This window comes from Crocodylus siamensis, chromosome 8 (genome assembly GCF_052110815.1).
Source record: "Crocodylus siamensis isolate JL-2025a chromosome 8, ASM5211081v1, whole genome shotgun sequence".
Classification (NCBI taxonomy): Eukaryota; Metazoa; Chordata; order Crocodylia; family Crocodylidae; genus Crocodylus; species Crocodylus siamensis.
Window position 1 is genome coordinate 3143576 of NC_143402.1, and position 19455 is coordinate 3163030.

Below are 19455 nucleotides of genomic sequence, written 5' to 3' on the forward strand. Positions count from 1 at the left end.
GGCCCTGTGACATAGGTAGCCTGGCTGGGTGTGTGCTCCAGGCTTGCCAGCATAGGGTTACACCAGTGTCTGTCAGCTCATGTCGATGCTACGTGAATGTGTCATGAGGATGTCCCTCACCTGTGTCAGGAAGAACCTGTTTTCTTCCCTTTAATTCCTGTTTTCACCTCTGCTGCCTAGTTGAGCCACAGCATTACATAAAACCCTTCCAGGCACTGCCTGCATCTGCTTTTGTGGATGCACACAGCACCTAGCACCATCCTCTCCGTAGTGTACAGTACTACACAGTAGTGCGCCTGATCCCACGCTCTTTCATCCTGAATTCAGAATGGGGCCCAGAAAGGGACTTCTTGGTGGAAGTGCACGAGAGTACACTCCAGTAAGTCCACAAAGAGTGTGTCTAGCTATATATGCAGCTTTCTCACCATTGTATCTAAGCATCCCCTAGACATAAAGCCAGTTTGCTTCTCAGTGCACCTGTGAGGCAGGGATGTTTCCTAGTTCAGAGAGTTTTCTAGGACCAGGGTCACAAAAGGCTAGGCATTGCACTTGTCTCTCCCAGGTCCAGGAGCTGCACCCCATGACAAGGCCTTCCCACAGTCCTTGGCTAAGTCTAGGCTCATGAGGGCATGTATATTGGGGGGTGGGGGGGTGCGTATATATGTACACCCCTCCCCCCCAATAATAACTTCATGTTTAGGTCAGCAGCATATTCATTGCTTTGTGAGCTGTTCCTTAGCTACTGGTTTTCCTCTTGAATACAAAGATTGGTATCCATCTCAGGACCTCTATCCTCCACTGCTCACTGCTATCACTCTCTCCTTAATAAAGAATATGCTGCCTGATTTCTGACCAAAGTGAGCTGCACTCCCCTCCACCATTGCTGTTGCAACACTCATTTTTTTCCCTCCTCTTTCAGATGTGCAAACATGCAGGAAAAAACAGATTTCTAGGATTGCTAATCTTTATCACATCAGTCAGCAACAATAGAAACAGAAATGGAAATTTGGGTGAGGCCTGAATGATTTCATAGATTTCATAGACATTAGGGCTGGAAGGGACCTCGGGAGATCATCGAGTCCAGCCCCCTGCCCAAAGGGCAGGAAGTCAGCTGGGGTCATAGGATCCCAGCAAGATAAGGATCCAATTTACTCTTGAAGGTGTTCAATGTAGGTGCTTGAACCACCTCCACTGGCAGACTGTTCCAGACCTTGGGGGCTCGGACAGTAAAGAAATTCTTCCTTATGTAGATACTGGATGGGCTGTGATCAAAGATCAACTATCATAAATAATTTGTATTGCAAGGGACTTCAAACAGTCTAACCCTCCCCGCACATTAGATGCGGCCTCTCTACAGCCCCCCTTTGGAGGTGTGTGAGTTAAAAAATATGATCCCCTGGTCTCAGATTTGGGTGGGTCTGGTTGCCTGGGTAGACAGTGGTTACACCCTGGTCAGCAACAGTGGATGGAATGTATATGATATTAGACAAGTCCCCAGCCACAAAATGTGTTTTTTAGATATTTTTTAAACATATTCAGTGTTAAAATTCAATGTTTCTCAGAGCAATGGATCTCTCAGACGTACAAGCAGGCTTCAGCAGGACAGTGTACTGGCTTCCAGGCATCTCTGAATCTGTGTGCATCTCCCAATCTGAAATCCTCAGTGATTTCCACACTAAAGCTCTAAAAATCCTCAGCTCAGCAACTTCCTGTAATGTCAGCAAATCTGTCTGCTGTTGTAGATCTGCCTTCTCCCTATTTGTGTGCCACCAGGACCAGAAACTCTTGGGATCTGGAAATCTGCTGTTTGGCAGGAAGAACAAAGAAATTACTCACCCAGAAGGGCAACAGTGGACTAAGGCTTTAGCGCTTCTGTTCACTCAGGAGAAATGTCACATGAACTGGCAGCAAGTGCCACATGCAGTGACAAAGGGTGGATTTGACATTATTTGTTAATGAGCATTGCTAATATCAGCTATTAATAAGAAAGCTTCATCAGTAAGCACAACAAGCAGCACCTGAATCCCCTACCCACTGCCCAGCACAGTCAGGCATTTAAGGAGCCTGTCGGAGCTTCTTTCACCTCTTCCATATTGACCCAGTCTTTCTGCTGAGCATGAACTAGAGGAATTGAGGGTGAGGTTGTGCCCAGGCTCATAGGTGTGTGTGAGGAGGGAAGAGTATAAATGTGGAGCCAGGCACAGTCTCAGTTCTAGATGCAAACCCTGGTCTGTGCTACTGCTAACCTCCCAAGGGCCATGCTCCTGCCCTGCTGCCTCACAATTCATTATAGCTGCCCCTTACAGAAGAGGAGGAGAGGCAATGTTGCACCCTTTCCAAGGATGGTACAGCTGCTCTTCCCTGCCTCTGCATGAAGCACTGACCTGGGTGTTTAGACAAGGGCATTTAATTTAAAAAATAGCACTTCTGTTGGCCCAAGGGGTTGCACCTCTTCATGCAGGTAGACTCTGGCTGTAACAGTGGACCACTCTCAGCACAGAGGTCATATAAGGTACAGAGCAGCCTTATCTCCCCTAAGCTGCAAGAGGTTGGATACAATGGTTGGGAACAGTGAGAACTGCCCAGTGCACGATTCACGTAAATGGGTTAACTGCAAAGCCATTTACCCACCCCAACCTGCCCCTTCTGCAAAACTTGGGCTAGCTCACACCACTGTCAACACAACGATCAGACAAAACAGTTTTATAGCTGTAAGGTTTTGTCTATACGGGGACATGGGACATTAGCTGTACAATGGCACCAATATAGTGCCAGCAACATAGCTTCCTCAGTGGAGGCTGTTAGTCTAGAAGAAGCATGCTTTTTGATTTAGCTTATAACACTTGGGGGAATGAAATGAGCCATGCTTGCAAAAGCAGTTCTGCTGATATAACTGTGTACGCCAGGGGCTCTTGCCACCACCACAGCTCTGTCACTTACAATTCACACCTGACTGCATCCCTGGCTGACTCCTCAAAGGGAAAGGAGCAGGCCCAGGGCCGCCAACCTGCTCAGAATAACAACGTGACGTCTGATGCATGACTCTTCTGCTGCACCTTCTGCTTGGAACCGGACAGGATGTTTGTGAGTGACCCTACCACTGGTCTTATAACAAGAGCAGTGCTTTCCTTTCTACTGGGAAGGTGCTGAGCATAGGCAATTGTCCCAGTTACCCCTACCCCTTTCACTGGGATAACCCCCGAGAGTTCTGCCATTCCTCCAGAGCTCCTCAAGTTCTTAATCTAAGAGCTGTGCACAAACATTAACTAAAATGTCCCATTATAAGGATGTTTCTACCACTTATATTAAGCATGACATAGTGGAGCAAACCTGTGTGTTTTACAGACACAGGATCCTCCCCTTGCAACAAAACTGTGTTCCATAATCCGTGTTTTTATTAAGAAATAAAAGGATCTGCTCACTCTCAGGGCTGCAAAATATTGCCTTGAAGACATGAACTGCGGTCTTACTGATAATGACAGAGATTAGGCCTGATTTTAGCTACTGCTGACTAGTTTTTTTGATGCAAACAGTAAGGTGAATGAAGACAAATGAAAGCTGCACTGGTTGTACTTCCTCCAACCTCAAGCAGGGGAAGGGACTAACCAGGACAAGGCTAATGAATATGTTTTTATTAAACACAGTAATCGAGGTCCATAAAGCAATACCGTGTTTAATATTGTGCCCTTGACTAAAATAAGGATTTGAAGGAGTCATGTCAGCAGATGCTAACATGGTTTTAAAGTCAAGTGTAGTGGAGTAAGACTATCATTAACATGCTGATCTGGTCAAGCTAAAGCTTAGTGTAATGCATTTTCCAAGCATAGACAAGACCCTTGCATCTGTAGCAGGCGCAAATAATGACTCTGAGATTTGTGAACTAAATCATCACCACAGGTTAACCTCTAAAAGCAGGAGAGGACACTCCAAATGTCAACATTGTTATCTATTTCACCATAATGGAAATATCAAGCAAATTATCTTAGTCTACCCCCTAAATCAGCTCTTTTTGTCACTGTGCATTTTCTAAAAATCCCAGTTACTAAAGTTATCATTCATGCAAATACTGCTACCAATCACTGACCTCTTATATGGTACTGCTTGTTCACAAATATACAAATCTGCATCAGATCAAAGATGAAAATGTGCACCTAACATTAAACAATATAGTAGTGCTAATGCAAAAACTGCCCAGGCAGCTGTGCTTCTTTTATTATTAATGTTTCTATTCAATTATGATGTCTAGTTCTTTAATACACTTATACATGCTGCATAATCCAGACCTTTTCTCCCGAAGCTAGGAACTGCTTACTGAGGAGCACCTGAAGTTTGCCAGATTGAAGCAATGATGCAGTCCAGCATTCAAGGAAGAAATCAGTTAATGATTAAACAATTAAAAAAATCCCTAAAACAGTATTTAAATCTAGCATCATCCTGAAGGGAAATATGGCATAATTATGCAAACTAAAGAACATGGGACAATCAGTATTCCAGGCAGCCTGAAAGAACATAGCGTTCGTATCTTCCTAATCTATGATTCTATTCACCAGGCCCACTGTATGATTAATTGTTCTGACTTAAACCATTAAACATGGTTGAAATGCAGTGATGTTGGGTCCATGTGCAGGGAAGTTCACTGAAGTGAAAGGTTCGGCAATGAGGCACAGCCTCACGTAAGTGAAACTCATTGCTAGTGTTAAGTTAAACTGTTAATTCTGCTCTCCATAAATTCTTTGGGTCAGAGACCATCCAATGGGCCTTGATCCCTAATTAGGTCTAGGCACTGTAGCAACAAGAACCACAATCAGAAATACTTGACTGTGTTTGCACGACCCTGCACTCAACCTGACAGCATTTGCCTGACTGTGTCCTGTCCAGTGTCTTCAATCTGCAGTTTTAGGGAATGTCTTAGCATCCCCAAGGGGAAAACAAAAAAGACTGATTTGGAAGAAAGCCAGAAAATTGGAAGTGGGACAATGTGGGATATATGGAGCACCTACCATAAGGTTAATGTACTCACAACGTCAAGTACTTTTACAGCGCTCTATAGCACACAGAGCTAAATAATGGCAACTCTCCAGACTTTCTACCATAATCAATGCAGCTATTTAATCTCTGCTCTCCCTGCCTCAATAGTAGTGAATACAAATCACTTCTCTCCGAGACCGAGCGGCCAACAGGAGATAGCAGGTATGAAGAAAAGAATTGTGCATGCAACCCCTGGCACGGTGGGGAGGGTCTGCAGAAACTGCACCTACCCCGGAGAGAACTGGGGGAGCTGATATGGGAGAAATCAGAAGGGGACGGAGGCACTTAACATGGAGGGGAAGGGGAATGGGGGACGAAGAGAGGCCAAGGCATGAGAGAGGGGCAGATGTTGTTGAACAAAGAAGGTGAGAGAGACTGTGGGGTAGGCAGGAGTGCAAGGAGCCCTCAGCACTGTGCAGTGAGAAGCTGCATTGCGTGTGACCCCATTGCAATAAAAACAACGTACCAGAAGCCTATCCCTAACCGGCCTGCACAGCAAGCGCACGGGAAAGCAAAACCACTGCGAGAGGCACACGGGCGTGTCACGATATTTGAGACTCGACGTGAAGTTATGTGTGGGATTCACCTTGTCCGCAGCACCAGGAGCCAGAGGGTGCCTGGCCTTGAGCAGGGTCTTGGGTTCGATGATCTCCTGCGGTCCCTCCTCGTCGAGGAGAGGAACTCCTCCCTGCCCCTCGCAGCTGAGAGCGAAGCCCTGAAGCGTGGGATTTGGTCACTCGTCATCCAGACGTAGAGCTGCAAAAGCCATGCACCTGTTGAGGACAATACAGGCAGTCCAAGAAGAGGATGAACCTGGAGAGGCAGGGGTTCGGTTTCCAGTGTGCAACCACCCCTGGCGCACACCAGGCCTAAATTTGCCCCCCGCTTTTTAAGCGAGTGCCTTTGCTTTCCAAGTCAGCTCTTCCAATGCGTAACGTCATGGGCGCGCACGTGTGCGTGGCAGGCGAGGAGCGCGCGTCCTCCTGTTTCGCAACCCCCTTGTATCGTCTCTGAAAATATCAGCCTCGACGTGTCGTCCAAGCGTGTGTGCGCGTCTCGCTCGCCTGTACTCGATCCCTTCCACCGAATTCTCCTGTCCCCCCCCAACAGGGTAACACGTCCATCCGACACACAGGTGGGCCGGGGGCCGGCTCACATGTGCGCGCTGCCGGTGCGAGGGAGGGACGTGAGCTGGGGCCCGTGCGTCAAGCGTGGCAGGCCGCCACTTCTCTGGGGCGCAGGGCACGCGCCACCAGTGAGGGGATGCGGCAAATCCCCTCTGCGCAGCCGGCCTGCTCTGACCCCCCCCCCCGTGGTGCTTGTGAGGGGGGTTGCCATGGTGATTATGAGGGGGGGAGTTGCCATGGTGGTGCTGAGGGGTTGCCATGGTGACATTAGGGGGTTGCCATGGTGATTATGAGGGGGGGCGGGCTGAGGGGCGTGCCCCCCCCCCACGGCCGCCGCTCGGGGCGGGAGGCCGCGGCCATGTTGCGGGCGGGAGGCGGCGCTTGTGGCGGCGGGAGCCGAGCCCGCGCCGAGCCGAGCCGAGCCGAGCCGATCCGGTGGCTGCGCACCAGCTCCATGGCGACCCCCAGCCCCTGCATCGTGGTGAGCGCCGCGGCCCAGCGGCCCGGCCCGGGGCAGCGCGGCCCGCAGCCGAGGGGCGCAGAGGTCGGGGTCGGGGGGGGGACACGGACCCCGGAGATAGCGGGCCGGGCCCTGGAGAGCAGTGTTTGGGAGGGGGGGTGCTCCGCGGGACACGGGGGAGCTGACGGGGTCCCGGAGATAGGGACTGGGGGGGAGTGGGAGTATCTGGGAGTGACAGGGCCCCAGAGTTGGGGGTGGGGATGTGATGATGGGGTATTTGGGGGAGATTGGCGGGGGCTGATGGGGGTATCTAGCAGTGACGCGGCCCCAGAGATGGGGAGGTATTTGGAGGAGATTAGGAGTATTTGGGGGGAGATTGGGAGTACTTGGGGGTGATGGGATTTTGGGGGGTGGTGATGGGGTATCTGGGGGTGACAGGGCCCTAGAGCTGGGGAGGTATTTGGGGGCATAGGGCGGCATATGTGGGGATGGGGGAGGTGACAGGGTCCCCGAAACAGGAGCTGTTTTGGGGGTGCTGGGGGACATGGGTGGGGGAGAGGGGAGGCAAGGTGGGTAGGCACCTGGCTGGGGTATTACAATCCCAGCACTCATTCCTGCCTGGGGCAGGGGGTGGGCCTTGAGGATCCATCCAGGTCCCTTCTGACCCTAGAAACTATGAAATTACGGGGGTTTTGGGGGTGCCTTGGGGGAGTGCAGGACACAACGGGGACCCAGAGGTGCGCGTGGGGGTGCGGGTCCCTCCAGGTGCCTGGCCCGTGTTGTGCGGCAGGGGAAGCGCGAGTGAGGCACTCGGGGGGCAGCCCCAGCTGGCCCTGGCAGGGTCGGGCCCTTTCGGCGTGCTCGCCCCCCACATGCCCCATGGAGTGGAGGTTCAGAGCGACCCACGCACACCCTGTGCTTGTCCAGGGCAGTCGCATCCCTCCCGGCGGAGGTTGCAGAGGCCCTGCCAGCTGGGGGAGACGCCTTACCTACATGCTTAATGTGACTGTGAACTCGCCGGCGCTGGGCGTAACCTTGAAGTTCTCATTAAACCAGTTAACAGCCATGGTGACTTTCTGTTTGCAAGGGCAGGGGATGGTGCTGATTGTGGAGTTCACCACAGGTGGTATCTGGTTCTTGTCCCTGCTTTCTAGCGGCTGATCTTCAGCTCTGAAGGGCACTTTTCCCCACCTTATTTAGAATAATGTAAATTAGAAAAAAGGAGCTCATTGTCTTGGGGAACATTTCTCAAGAGACTTTAAAACTAAAAACAAGACAAGCCTGCAGAGAAAGGCAACCTCCTTTTTTACCTTTGCAAATGACGCCAGCATGAAATACGTTTTGATCTCCATTGCTTTGCAGAGTATGCAAACTAATTAATACATTTGTATAATAACGTGCAGGAGGGTGGTGTTTAACTATAATCAGCTTATGTGCTTGGGTTAGACCTGATTTGGAAGGCGCTGAATTCCTGTTTATTTTTAAGAGGCTCTAAAAAAATACCCATTTGAAATGTAATTTTGTAAGAATCTTACAAATTCTTAATTAACTCCCCCCCCCCAAAAAACCCGAAAAAAACAACACACTGCCAGCACTCAAGACAACCTGTGGTTTCTATGAGTGACCACACTATTTAGCAATATCCCCTGGCTCAAAATGCTGTGCTCTTTCCTTACCCCCGACCCCTACAGAAGTATGTAGTTTGCCATCCCTATTTAAAAATGTCTGGGTTAAGTTTTTAGGATAGAGCCATTTTTTCTCTGAATATGGAAAGAAAGTTTTGTTAAATAAATTAGATATAATTACAGAGTTGAACTATAGGAAAACCCTGTAGCTTTTAAAAGAGAGGGATCTTGTCTGAAATACTAGCTCGCTAAAGTTTCCAGGGCGCTCTCATCCAGTGATTGCTGAGTTTGGTGTACCAGAGGGGGAGGAGTAGTCTTATAACTTCAATTCTTATAGGCTCTCATGCTACTAATTCTCATATGAAATGATCCTTAGCGAGTGGCATAGCATAAACCTGAGCAGGTGACAGCTTGCAAGGCCAGGTAAATGCTTTCTCTGGTAACAAAATGTTTCTGTGTATTTTGCACAGACAACAGGAGTTGAGCTGGATCGTTAAGAGCCACGGGTTGGTGAATTACCAATAATAGGCTTCAGTTTTCTCCACAGACATTTAACTACACTTTGCATATAATGGGATTCAGCTGTAAAAGCAGAAATGAAGATAGTAAAAATTACATTAGTAACTTTAAATGGTGGGTAGGTAAAAGTCAAGAAAGATCAGATCTTGATGCTTTTGTAATGGCACATCCTAAACCTTAATAGTGCCTTGTGTAATTACATGTCTGCTAATCACATGTCATAATTAACACATACTTGAGTGCTGATCCTGCAAGCTGTTCCGTACGGGTTCCTGCCCATGCCAAAACAGCTTGCTGAAATGGGACTTTCATGTCTGATGATGAGAGGTGTTGAGCACTTGCAGTTCCCAGGATCCAGGCCGTAGAAACATGCTGAGCCTCTTCTTGATGTGAACATGTAACTGGGCACATTGGCAAAGCTGTCTTGTGTCACAGTTATTGGAAATTGGCTCCTGGATTTTGTTTGATTTGATATTGTGTAGATTTGGAGGGCTTCCATGTTATAAAGTACACTTGATTAGTACCTTAGCTTCTGCATTGCCCTTGTTAGAAATAAATGGAGATTTTTTTTTTCCCTCTAAAAACAAATAGTTTGTAGCACAGGGAATGGAATCACAGCTGGAGGGGAATCATTTCACTTCCTGTTCTCTCAGCCGAAAGAACTAGTTAAGATTTTAAATGAATATCTGCCCTTGTTTGATGTTTTATTAAGCAAGTGCTCATTCGGCATGTGAGATGGTTCTCATGTGCCATAGATGGTAATACTAACCTATACTTGACTTCATGTTTAATGCGGTTGTTGCCTTAATATTGGGGGAGGATAAAGTGATGGTTGAAAAGCTTGTTGAAAAAGTCAGGGTTTGATGTTTTACTTCACAAGTCGTTTACTTGTCATACCTGAATTGTTCTAGGTCATGGTTTCCTCAGAAAAGACCTGTTGATGGTACCAACTCTCATCTTTCATATTTTCATTTCAGATTGGCGATGATGAACAAGGTTATGACTTGGACTTGTTCTGCATACCTAAACATTATGCAGATGACTTGGAAAAAGTCTATATTCCTCATGGGCTTATTATGGACAGGTTAGTTTGACTTCAAATAATGTGTTATGCCAATTTAATTTCATGAAATTGGGAAAAATGTCTACCAGTAACATTTTTTGTTAAGCCTTGTAGCTTTTTGGTATCTGATGATGTTCTAAATAGAGGACCTTGTGGAAAATTTTTAATTAGGAGCCACATACTGTCTTCTAGAAAGAAGTGCAAGCACTAATTAACTCTCTTTCACACACAAGCCTCTAAGAATTGGCACATTTGCTGCTGTGGTCATTTTCAAAACTACAGGATAGCTGTTAGGAGACACTGTACTAGTCTTAAGAACTAACCAAAAAGGCACCTTAGTTTAGATTGCAAATGGAAAACATTATAGCTTTTTAAATTTTATCGCGAGATTAATCCAAGGACACTGGAGACATTGTTTCCGTACTTTCAAGTTAGAAAAATTTAATATCTTAAGTTCTTTTCCTTTCTGGGAAATGCATCATCAGCCTTTGCAAAATACTGGTCTATTGCTTCTCTACAGCCCAAACCCATAAAACTTGTATTTTTTATTTCTGTTCTCAGAGGGAAAAGCAGTTTCAGTGGAGTGATTACCAAAGAAAACATCTTTCAAAAACTACCTTTGTACTTGAGGAAAGATCTTTTCGAAGTAGAGATAAGGATAGCCCTAGAGTTCACGTTGTGGTAGTGAATTCCCACTAACTTAATAGGGTATTTTAAAATATTTATTTGCAGCATTAACGTATTTATATCATGGTATTATGAGAGCTACTTATGGATTTCCAATGTAAGTTAAAAGCTGACTAAAATACATAGCATTTGAATAGTATTTTATTAAATGAATGGCTCTAGTTGTAGCCTCTTCCTAACAAGTCTGTGGCTGGCTGAATATGCTATAAATATTACACCATGCTTTTCTAAATAAATGAGAAGCTAAATTTAGAAATGATTTCCTTCTGAAAGATGACTGGTACAAGTAACGTGTCAGTCAGCTGGTTTCTGGTGTCTGTGTATTATCCTTGGTTTTGGAGTTAATGCAGGGTCCTTGTCACTTGTGTTTTAACCTGGCATAAAAGTAAGGCACTAGTTTTCAATCTGAGAAATGCCTGTCTTTTGCCTGATTTGTCTAGGACGGCTCTCTCTGCTTGTTCTACTGGTAAACAAATTTATATTTCTCTGTGCCTGGGGAACAGAAAAGCTGCAGAACATACTTTTTTTTTCAAAATCCACATGTGAACAATCTACTAACTGAGCAAAGATTCAGATTTGTTTTGGCTGATTGTGACCTATAAAGCTGGCAGTATGTGGCAATGTTACTGTTAGATTAACCTTGAGAAGTGAGAAAAGCAAAAACCTTACTGACGAGTAAACAGTAAAACTGGCTGAGAAGTGCTAGGCAAATATTTCATTGAGCAAGGAAGATATGTTCTAGTGCAGCATGTGTATTTCCCACTGCTGGCTGCAATACCAAACCATACTGCTGTAAGAGACAAATGAGCCTTGTCCAGATGAGCATGGCTGTGCAGTATAACACTGCAAATATGTCTGCAGCGCCACATACAGCATGTTTAGCTGTTCTCCAAGAGAGCAAGGAGCGGGGAAGGTGGGGGTTGACCCCTGGATATCCAGAGGTCAAAAAAAAACGTGCAAAAAAAAAAAAAAAGTGGAGTAGCACTGCTCAAAACCAGAGCCTGGCCAGCTAGAGCCATGCTGCGGCTGCTTGCCTGGCTGCGAGCAGCAGGATTGCTGCTGCTGCTGGAGCCCTGGGAGACCCCCAGGATCCCAGCTAAGGTTGCTAGGGTGAACCCAATGCTGGCCCTAGCCTCTCTCTCCCCATACAGGGGAATCTGCCTCACACCAGAATGTGTGTGGCATAGGCGTTCCCCAGGGACAACTAGCGGCAATGCAAGGTGAGCCACCGCTAATTGTTCCCAGGGAACCAAACTTCCATGCTTGTCTGGACACAGCCTTGAGATGCATTGTGATAAATAATTAATGTTGGTTTGTTTTCTCCCTACAGGACAGAAAGATTGGCACGAGAAATCATGAAGGGCATGGGAGGACATCATATTGTAGCTCTTTGTGTACTCAAGGGTGGCTACAAGTTTTTTGCTGACTTACTAGACTATATCAAAGCACTGAACAGAAATAGTGATAAATCTATACCCATGACGGTAGACTTCATCAGGTTGAAGAGCTATTGTGTAAGTTTACTTCATGCTTTGATAGAAAATTGAATACGTTGAAATTATTAAATGATGTTGTTTTAAGCTATTATTCATGCTGAAATATGCTAGGTAGTGTAGAAAAAGAGAGGAAATGATAGTCTCATATAATGCATAGTGACAGCTGTGACCGGTGGGGAAACAGGAAGCTAGTGGAGGACAATTGGAGAAATAAAATCACATGGTTGCTTGTTGACGTGCCATGTTACAAAATATAGTTCCTGTTATGTGTACAGACTTTCTTTCTCCCTTCCCAGGCCACTAAAATCCTCTTTCAAAGCAAAGCAGCCCTGTTTGTAATTCTCAACTGCCCAACCATTCCTTCTCTCCCCACATCCACAATCCAGTGCTATTGTTCCAGGGCAGATAGGGGCAGTGGGGGCAGGTTAAGGGGAAGTGGATTCCTACATTTTACAAGCTATCACTGGCAGGAACTTTCCTAATGATAGGATACCACTTGCTGAGTAGGGGAAAACTGCAAATATATTTGCGTCGGAATTCTAATTTACTTGCACTGAATATAGGCAGGATGATGGCACTACTAGCCCTTGTATTCTTTTATTTATCTCAGCTAACCAAATGTAACTAAAACTAATGGCGTTTTTAGCATTGAAAAAAAAGGTTCAGCTTTAATTTACAGTCAGTGGTTGATGAGGAGCCTGCTACCCGTTGGAGAATAGATGGAGGTTGGTTTGATTTTGTTTTTCTTGGTAAGATTAATTTCCACCCAAACTTAAGAATTTAAGTTGCAGAATATTCAGAAATATGAAGTAATGCTTAAACCTCATGAGCATGAGAGAAAGCTATGTAGGTTAAAGGAAAGAATTCATGTACACAAATGTTACATGTTTCCTGATCTAGCAAGTGCCCACTCTGTTTCCTTGAAGTAAACTCAAAAGGCTGCTTTTTGGATGTATTCCATGGGACTCGTGTAGTCTAGAAATAAGGTAATGAAATGAGACTTTCTAATAATTTTAAAATAGATTATTTCATGAGGTTTTACTATTAGCTGCATGTCTGAGGATCTTCACATTCCAGTTAGCAGCCCAAAATAGCTGAGTGTTGGAAGAGTTCCTGTTCCAGTGCACAAGTAGGAAAAAAATATGGAGATTACTACATTGGAAACAACTTATTCATTCATTTGATTAGACCATGAAACCAGTGATTCAGTTATTTGCAGGGTTAGTTTTGACAGTAGAAGGACTCTGATTTGTTTGGTGGTGTTGCCTGACCAGGTAAAATCTCACTTTTAAAAGGGCAAAGCCACGAGCTGCGTTCTGGTTTGCCCATGTGCAGCTGTGTAGTGTATGGGGTGGGGGTAGCACAAGTTGCCCTCTCTAGTTTTTCTTCATGGACACTTCTGCTGGGTATGAAAGGGTTGTATGCTGCAGCCTGTTGAGTTACGCACCCTGGAGGGGTTGTGTGTGCAGTACATATTTAAAGATACTGTGTGAGAACTGCTTTAAATATTTGACTCTTGGTCCTCATGGAACAATTTGGCCCCCTCCCCTTGTAAGCACCAAACCACTACATGCACATGCTGTACCTGTAAAAGCCACAGTAAACCTTTGACTATCTGAATTACAGGAGGGGCATATTAAAGAACAGGCAGTGTTGATCCCTGCCTCCTCTAGGCTGAGCACACCATATTTTACACTGCAAGAGAGATTTTGGGGGAGCTTCTGTGGTTAGTTTAAAAAAACAAACAAACCCGTAGCTAAGTGGGAGACTTGGTGACGAGCCTAGTTGGAGAATGTCTGACAAAAATGTTTTTTAGAAGACAGGGCTGCAGTCATGGTGTGTATTCTGTATTCCTTTTTCTTGTGTATTACTCGTATTTACATCAATTTCTTTTACCTATTCTCTTCCGGTTTTGCCTATTTCCTCCGTAATTAGAGTCCCCTGTCTCAAATCCTTGTGCCTTTAAGAAGGGAACAAGGAGCAAGATTTAATAAAAAATGTTCATAGTAATGAATAAAGGAAGGGAAATACAGAGACTGCTTTTTGGACGGTATGCTTTCTTCATGTGTTGTGTGTTTAGGGGAGTTTTTATCAATCAGGCAAATGAAAGGATGATTTCTATTTTAGATCAGTATAGAAGTCTAATCAGCTGATGCACGGTAGTAATTACCAAAACTTACCAGCATGTCACTTTTTGCAAGTACAGTAAGATGGTTATTAATGTTCAGGCTAGGGTTCTTTGGATTATTAAACATTGTAGTCTCCATAAAATTGTCTTAACAGGGACATCCATGGAATGAGTTGACTAAAATTATGATTGTTAATACCGCACAGGTTTTGGAGTACTTTCTTATCCCAGGTTCTCAAAATGCTTTACAAAATGATAACCATACAATTTCATGATGGAGCAACTAGGGCGCATTAGTTAATAGAACTCATCTGTGTTCAAAAAATGAACTAATGCAGTTGGAAAAAGAGCTTACAGTGCTGCCATTGAAGTCCTTGGATAATGTTACTAAGCCATACAGGCTTCCTGATACCTTTTCATCCTGATGATAAAAATCTATTGTTAGAAGTGCTGTGATTACATAAGCAAAACAGCTGGACCATATAGTATGTTTTGCTCGCATACAACATGCCCCAGAATAAGACTTGAATCTTGGTTTTGAAAGGCGTGAGAAGAAGAAAAAAAGATCTTTCCTTTTGATCCACTAAGGCCCCTGGCATATGTTCATTTAATGGCATGATCAGATTTGATCCCATCTTCCCAGCTGCTGGTTCCACAGGTGCCCTGGGAACTGAAACAAGCAGGTATACAGGTGGGGCTCCCAGCTGCACACTTGCTTTTTAAAAAAGGTTTGGGATGCACTGAACCCCAGATTGAAGAGAGAGTCCCTGATGTCAGGCTCACAGCATTCCCCCTGCATCTGCCTTTGAGGATCAGGTGGGGGTGCCTGGTCTAGGACCCAGTGCTGTCCCAGTTCAGTCTCACCATTTGGGTAAGGAATGGCTGTGTTCCAGACTCCGGGGCTGCCCCATGCCAGATCTATACACTCAACTGAGCATTAGGATCTGTCATGCATTAGCAATGTAGTACAAATAAGCCACAAACATGTTAATGTCTGTGGTGTATCTTTGTGGCTTGTTTGCTATAGTATCACACGTGATAAATTGGCTTTAACATATGGCTGGTTTACTATTTCTGAATCAATTAACACTTTAATTGCATCTTAAATATAGTGGATGCCAGAGCCCTGAGTAGTAGCAGCTAGGGATCTGTGCCTGCTCATCATTTTGCTTCCTGTGGATCATGTGCAGACTTTACTTTCGCTTTTGCCCAGCAGAAGCTGCTGATACTGTACTTCCTGGTATATAATATATGCCAATTTCCAACAACTGTTTTTTTTTTGGAAAAAGGTGTGTATTACATGCAAGAAAATACCCACTGCGCATGTTAATGTTTAGAAAGCTACAATGTCAGAAGGGCAAGCTCATACTGTAATTGCATTCAGAAATGTTTCTCTCTAAAACAGAGACAGTTAAAATATAATTAAACTTCATTTATAGCTCCTGCTTTCCCAGCTTTGTTTTTGGGTTGTTTTTTTTTTTTTTACAAATGAATGGTTCTGGAAGGAGCTGGCTGTGATGAAATTAGAAGATAGAACTTATGAACAAGCCGCACGCTTGTGTATAACATGCCCATTTTATTTGTGTATGTCTCCCATTTTTAAGTTTAGAAATGAGAAGAAGTTGCTTGCATAGACATGAAGAAGAGCCAAAACAGGGATACTTGATGAGGGTGTATGGAGAGCAGGAGTGAGGATTTCAGGAAGACAGTGAGCCTTAGAAAGGGGTTCAGCCTGAAAGTTAAAATGGATTTCAAACTGTATCCAGTCTACTCAGTGTCATGAGGACCGTCCTGATTACATCTGACAGTTTCTGTTAAAGTCATTTCTGGCCATTTGCTAGTGACTTCTGTCTTGAAAAGCATTGCTATTCATGGAAATTGGTTTGTTGTTTTAAACTAGATGCCATTCCTGTTAGAGTTGAAAAAGCTTTAGTTTTTTGTTATTCACAGCCTGTTTAGAAAATCTAGTATACATATAGAAGTATAGGTATACGTGCTAGTTAGTGCTTGTACTTAGCATTCAGAAATGTAGGCATCTGTGTAGTGAAAGGACAGGTCTCAGAGAGGGTGGTGAACTGTTGGTGCTGTCTCCTTATCATCCTACTTTGGCTATACATTCCTGTCTGCACTTTGTGATATTTTTTCCTGGGGTACAGAGTCCTGTTTTGCACCTGACAGTTCTGACTTCAGGAATTTGACCTTGTGATTGTGCTGGATGCCGTTCTTGGGGGGGAGTTTCAGCTCAGCTCTTGATGCTCAGCAGTATCCTTGTGACCCTGAAATGCAGAAATTGCGGTAAGAGAAGATGTAGGGAAACCACAAAAGATGATGGTATTTGTTTCTTGCAATGCAACGATTTTGCTAGGCAAAATTAAGACTTTCAAAAGATGCACTTAAAAATGTATGTACTCTAGGTGTCAAAGCATTGGAATAATTTGTAGAGTGGCTTGTTTTTATATACTAAAAATATTTTAATTGCGCACACACGATAGTTGAAGAACAAATACTTTTCCCCCCCATCAGCCTTGTTTTTGTAATGAGGTATGTTTGTCATCTTTTTGTGGAAGGAAAATGGAATCTTTACCATAGGAATACATGAGAGGATTATTATTATGGTTCTAAAAGAAAGCAAGAGTAAAAGGTACTAATGTAAGTTTAAAAAAAAACCCTGACAATTAAAAAGCAGCTCTTATCTTAATAATCTAGTGGGGTAAATGAAGGAAATGCTTCTCATCATGTGAAGTATTTAAGACTTTTACATGCTGTAAATTAAACACGTTTTTATGGTTTAACTACTTTTTCAAACATTCACTCTTAGAATGCATAGTCTCTCTCTCGCTCGCTCTCTCACTGCCTCCTGTCACATCAGCTGAGACATCTTTTTTTAGATTAGTTTAAAAAATGGCAGTCTGTGTTGGGCAGGTGTGGCTCGGGTCAGTTATGAAAGTATTAAAACAGTGACTGGGATTTCTTAAAAAAAGAATTACCCTTATTTACTAAATACGTTACTGTTCAAGGGGGTAGCATGACTTTAAAAAATATATGAAGACATAATGCTAGCAAAATATTTGAAAATAGAGATTACTCCTGGTTTTACTTGTGCAAGACTGTACTGTACAAGGTAAAGTGGAAAAGATTGAATACATTGTTCAGTCTGATGTTTACATATCTCCAGCTATTAATGCATTTTTTTTAGGAGAATACTCAAGATTTCAATAATTTCAGAATTTGTTTAATATGTTTTCTCTTTCTTAACTTCGCCATAATATTCCTAGTTGCCTAACTTGATGTGGGTCACTAAGCAATTCCCTTCACACTAGCATTTGTATCTCCTCGATATTCATGTGTGAGAGTATTCCTACTTTATGATGGCAGCATGTAATGCAGGATGTATAATGTAGGTAAGAGCTGACTCCGTCCTATCAAAAAACAAAAGAAAGAGGGAAATTATTACAATATGTCTGTCACCTGTGTTCTTTCATCTATTTGTTGTGTACACCTTTTTCTATATGTTTATATGGGGTTTAGTACAAGATAACAGGGGTTATATTATCAGAAACGTAATAAAAAGTACAATTGGAAATAGATGGTAAGTAGGTGATGGGGGACAGGGCTTCCATAAAGGATAGTTACCTTAAACAAGCAGAAATTAAAATAAAGGATTATGAGAAGTCTGTTGGTTTTTTGGTTTTGGTTTTTTGGGGGGGGGGCTGATTTTTTTTTTTTTTTTTTTTAGTTTATATAGTAATGAGAATAACTCAGACTTAATGTTGACTGTGAGAAAAGTTAGGATTATCAAAGTCGGTTGGAAGCCGGTAAATAAAACACTGATGTCCTTGAGGGACCTGGCAGCATTCCTGTTGAGTTGCAAGTTATCCCAGAACTGCCTACTTGCAGCTTGTAGGAGAAGCTTCTCTTCATTGAAACAAAATTCTGCATTGCTTTGGTAGGGTGGTGAAATCATTGTCAAGAGTGATTTGATTAGAAACTGTTGCAAAGCAGGGAAATTCTCCTAGCTCCCATAGCTCTTCCTGGAGTTTACATTAATTGTGACTGATGTTAAACATTGTAACTAGGTGAGGTCATACATTGTGTTTGACCTGTTTGCTGACTTAGAATTCTTACTTTTTTTTTTTAAAAGAGTAATATTTTATGAATAGACAGTTTCAAATGACAACTGTCACCCTATGGCAGCATGAAGATCAGAAACCACCGGTTTTTGCTTGTTTATGTCAGCATCCTTAGTCAACCCCTACCATGCCACATGTGCCCCTATTTTGATGCCAGCATGTGATGCAGGATGTTTTCTGGAATAGGACTAGAATGCTAGTCCCCTGTGCACTGGCAACCATTTACCCAAAAACACCCTCTCTGATTATTCTTGTAAACCACAAACATTAAGCACCCTGAGAAAAATGTACCTTATAGTGTGCTACAAATGTGGACCACAGAGGAAAAGACAATGCTGCCAAACCTTGTCACTGCCATGGCAGGGAACTTGCTAGTTGAAAATATATTGAGGTGACTCTAGGAAGAAGACTATGCCCTGGTCTACAGAGGAATGCAAAACAACCCATGGTCCTTTGTTAAACTTCCAGACCCCAGATCTGGTGATTGGTTTGGTCCTAAGCATATGGGCAAGATCCTCCAGCCAGGTACCTGAGAAGTTTCTAAATACTGTGAGGATGACCATGAGTCCTTGGATGAACACTTATGAGTCCTTGACTAATGAGAAAAGATTGAGGAAACTGGGCTTATTTAGTCTAGAGAAAAGGAGACTGAGAGGGGGGCTTAATAGCAGCCTTCAACTATGTGAAGAGGGGTTCAAAAGAGGCTGGAGCTGGACTGTTCTCAGTGGGGGCAGATGACAGGACAAGGAGCAATGGGCTCAAGCTGCAGGAAGGGAAGTTGAGTTTGGATATGAGGAAAAACTCTCACCAGGAGGGAAGTAAAGCACTGGACTGGGTTACCCAGAGAGGTGGTGGAGTCTCCATCCTTGGAGGCTTTTAAGACCCAGGTAGACAAAGCTTTGGCCAGGATGATGTAGTTGGGGCTGGTTCTTCTTTGAGCAGGGGGTTGGACTAGATGTGACCTCCTGAGGTCCCTTCCAACCCTGACTTTCTATGATTCTATGAGTCCCAGTCAAACTTCCACTGCTAGCTGTTGCCAATGTCCAGTGTTTTTAGAGGAAGGTGGAAAAAACTCCCAACAACCTAAAATGAATTCATACAAAGGGGGAAAATTTTCTTCCTAACTCCTGCAGGCTTCCAGCAGAAGCTCCAAAATGTTGGAGTACCAGATGCCTCCCACACAGAAGAGCTT

The 19455-nt window shown here is 44.0% G+C and overlaps 1 protein-coding gene across 2 annotated transcripts in view; it reads left to right on the forward strand.

Moving 5' to 3' along the window:
* Positions 1-6502: 6502 nt before the first annotated feature.
* The window catches only part of HPRT1 (hypoxanthine phosphoribosyltransferase 1), a 31031-nt gene continuing 18078 nt past the window's right edge, over positions 6503-19455 (forward strand). The window contains exons 1-3 of one of the 2 annotated variants that reach the window (XM_090059731.1): positions 6503-6636; positions 9737-9843; positions 11840-12023. In XM_090059731.1, the coding sequence (XP_089915857.1) occupies positions 6514-6636; positions 9737-9843; positions 11840-12023 (414 nt within the window). In that variant the 5' untranslated portion in view covers positions 6503-6513. Of the gene's footprint in view, positions 6700-9736; positions 9844-11839; positions 12024-19455 lie in introns of both variants that reach the window. The other variant, XM_090059732.1, reaches the window with a different exon arrangement.